Genomic DNA, 3,452 nt, shown 5'->3' with positions numbered 1-3,452 from the left:
CTGCCTTGTACCTGGGAGGGAAAGTCTTCCGGAGGCCGCTAACGGCTGCGGCTGTCTCCGTCCCGTTCAGCAGCCGATTATACTACGTCGTCGACCAGACCTCTCGTACCCGCTTCCTGGTCGACACGGGGGCCGAGGTTAGCGTCCTCCCAGCCTCCGCGGCAGATAAGCGACGCAAGCCTATTTTTCACCTCACGGCTGTGAACAACACGGGGATCCGTGTCTTCCGGCAGCAGTCCGCCACTCTCAATTTAGGCCTGCGCCGAAATTTCGCTTGGTTATTCCAAGTCGCCGCCGTCGACCACGCGATATTGGGCGCTGATTTTCCTCAGCATTTTCGTCTAATCGTGGACATGGCACGGAAGCGACTGGTGGACACATCAACAAGCTTGTCTGTGCGCGCCTCTGATGCCGAGAAGACGCCCATCAGCATTGGCACGGTGATCGGTGCCTTATCCTCGCCCTTCGCTGCGCTGCTGAAGGATTTTCCTTCACTAACTCAAGCGCCGGATTGGTCGAAGCCCGTGGCCCATGATGTAGTCCACCACATCCACACCTCCGGCGCCCCCGTCTTCGCAGGCCACGTCGTCTGGCGCCAGAAAAATTGAAGATCGCACGTGCCGAATTCGACCATATGCTTGAAATGGGTGTCGCTCGTCCGTCTTCAAGCAGTTGGTCTTCGGCACTGCATATGGTGCCTAAGAAAACCGGCGACTGGCGCCCTTGCGGCGATTACTGTGCTTTGAATTTAGTCACCATTCCCTCTGCCTCGCCTTCAGGACTTTACCGTGAACTTGCAAGGCGCCACCATCTTTAGCAAGATCGATCTCATGAAGGCGTACCATCAAATTCCGGTAGCCCCCGACGACGTCAAGAAAACCGCCATTACCACCCCGTTTGGACTGTTTGAGTTCCCGCGCATGCCTTTTGGCCTGCGCAATGCAGCTCAAACATTCCAGCGGTTCATCGACTGCGTCGTGCGCGGCCTGCCATTCGTCTTCGCCTATATTGTTTTTCTGCTAGTCGCCAGCGCCACCCCTCAAGAGCATGAACATCACCTCCGTGTCCTGTTCGAACGTCACGAAGCCCACGGAGTAGTTGTCAACTCTCAGAAGTGCGAGTTCGGGGTGCAAACGGTAGAGTTCCTTGGCCACAAGGTGACACCCGAAGGCATCTATCCGCTACCAGAAAAGGTCCAGGCAATTACGACGTTTCCGCAGGCTCACTCACTCCATCAGCTGCGGCGCTTTTTGGGCCTCGTTAACTTCTACACGCGTTTTATCCCGCGCTGTGCCGAGACCCTTCATCCACTCGAACAACTCCTTAAGTGCACGAAGTCACCGTCCAGCTCACTTCCTTGGACACCTGAAGTCGACGCAGCCTTTCAGCGAATCAAGACCGCCCTCGCACAGTGTGCTATGCTGCACCACCCCAAGCACGACGCCCCCACAGTGCTCATGGTTGACGCATCGGGGACCGCTGTATGCGCAGTTCTCCAGTAGAGGATCAGTGACGCTTGGCAGCCTATCGCATTTTTCTCCAAAGGCCTGAATCCCCCCGAAACCAAATACAGCACATTCGGACGGGAACTTCTCGCGGCGTACTTGGCCGTCCGCCACTTTCGCGACTTTTTGGAAGGTCACGCATTTACCATCCTGACGGACCACAAGCCCCTTGCACAAGCAGGATGCACGCCTTCCAGTCCGCCAGCAGCCGGTATTCTCCGAGAGAGATTCGCCACCTAGCATTCTTGGCTGAATTTTCGACCGACATCCAGTACGTTAGGGGGTGCCGCAACGGTCCTGCCGACGCCCTCAGTCACATTTCCTCCATTCCAACCGTCACTGACCCCACGTCGCCTGACGTCATAGCCGAAGCCCAAGCCCACGACAAGGAGCTTCGCCTTTTGCGCCTCCGCCCGAGCTCCTCGCTGAAGCTGTTGGATTTACCTGTACGCGGTTCTTCCCGCACCACTTGCTGCGACACCACCACGCCCCGGCCAAGACCCTTCGTCCCCGCCCCCCTCCGACGGTCACTCTTTGCTGCGCTGCATAACCTTTCCCATCCTGACATCCGCGCGTCTCGTAGCAGACCGCTATGTGTGGCCTTCGTTAAACAACGAGGTGCGAACCTGGGCACGTGCCAGCCTGCGCTGTCAGCGATCGAAAACTCACCGCCACACTGTGACCCCACTAGGACGTTTCGCTCACCCCGACGCCCGCTTCGACATGGTCCACCTGGACATAGTGGGTCCGCTGCCCCCGTCTCCGGCAATCGCTATCTCCTCACCGCCGTGGACCGTTACACTCGATGGCCACGGGCGTTCCCCATGCCAGACATGTCAGCCGAAACTGTCGCCGCCACCTTCTTATCTATGTGGATATCGCGTTTTGGCGTACCCTCCCAAATCACAACTGACCGGGGGCGGCAGTTCCAAAGCCAGCTCTTCATCGCTTTCGCTACCCTCCTCGGCACCACCAGGCCGCGCACAACATCCTATCATCCGGCGTCTAATGGCATGGTGGAACGTTTACATCGCCACCTCAAAGCCGCGCTCATCGCCCACGAAGACAGAGATCGCTGGGTCTCCCATCTCCCTCTCGTACTCTTGGGTATTCGTGCCGCCCTTAAGCCGGACCTCGGATGCAGTTGCGCCGGCCTCGTCTACGGCTGTTCGCTCCGCCTCCCCGCAGAGTTCTTTTGCCCGTCGAAACCCGACATCTCACCTTCGGCCCTCCTTCAGCGCCTTCATCGCTCTTTCAACATTATGCGAGCATCCCCGTCGAGAGCTGTATCCCACCATAGCCCCAACATCCCCCAAGACCTGCCTACAGTAACCCATGTGTTCCTGCGGACAGACTCGGTGCGCAAGTCTCTCTCTCCGCCTTACTCCGGACCGCACCCTGTCCTCGCCAGGAACGACAAAACCTACCGCGTTTTGGTAAACGGGAAAGAGGATACCGTCTTAGTCGACCGACTGAAACCGGCGTATCTTGAAAACCCCGTCACTGTCGCCTCCTTTGCGCCGGGTTCCTCGTCGTCGATCGCTCATAACAGCCACTCCTCTGCACTCGGCCGCTCTAAGCATGTCTCATAGCCGGACAGCCTGGGCTCTCTCCAGCGCGATGGCCCTGTAGCAGACGACACAGATGGCGTGCGCCGTGCGCAGGCACGGCGAGTTTTGCACGCCCTCGTGTTACGTGCCAGCCTTTGGCCATTCTACTCGGCCACCCTGATCCAGTTCAGTTGGCACCCAGCCGTCAATAAAGAGCCTTCCGTTGCAGTCCTTCCTCTGACTCAACAGAATCGTTGTTTATTGAGACACCGGCTTGACCGAAATCCCTCTCCACCTTTGTAGGTCGACCACTTATTTTAGGGGTTTTATATAGATCCCCTAATTCTACTCTGTTAGATTTTCCGAGCGAGCTCAACTCCATACTGCATAGATGTAA

The 3,452-nt window shown here is 57.6% G+C and overlaps 1 protein-coding gene across 1 annotated transcript; it reads left to right on the top strand.

Moving 5' to 3' along the window:
* Nucleotides 1-1,687: 1,687 nt before the first annotated feature.
* Nucleotides 1,688-3,097, top strand: LOC135380676 (uncharacterized). The gene has a single exon (XM_064612512.1). It carries the CDS (start codon nt 1,688-1,690, stop codon nt 3,095-3,097), a length of 1,410 nt encoding a protein of 469 aa, XP_064468582.1.
* Nucleotides 3,098-3,452: the final 355 nt, after the last annotated feature.

The sequence above is a fragment of the Ornithodoros turicata genome, chromosome 1, assembly GCF_037126465.1.
Source record: "Ornithodoros turicata isolate Travis chromosome 1, ASM3712646v1, whole genome shotgun sequence".
NCBI classification, from domain to species: Eukaryota; Metazoa; Arthropoda; class Arachnida; order Ixodida; family Argasidae; genus Ornithodoros; species Ornithodoros turicata.
This window is presented reverse-complemented; position numbering and strand designations above follow the sequence as displayed.

Excerpts from the sequence above, each read along its gene's own strand:
- LOC135380676 (XM_064612512.1), top strand. The coding sequence starts at position 1,688 with ATGCACGCCTTCCAGTCCGCCAGCAGCCGGTATTCTCCGAGAGAGATT.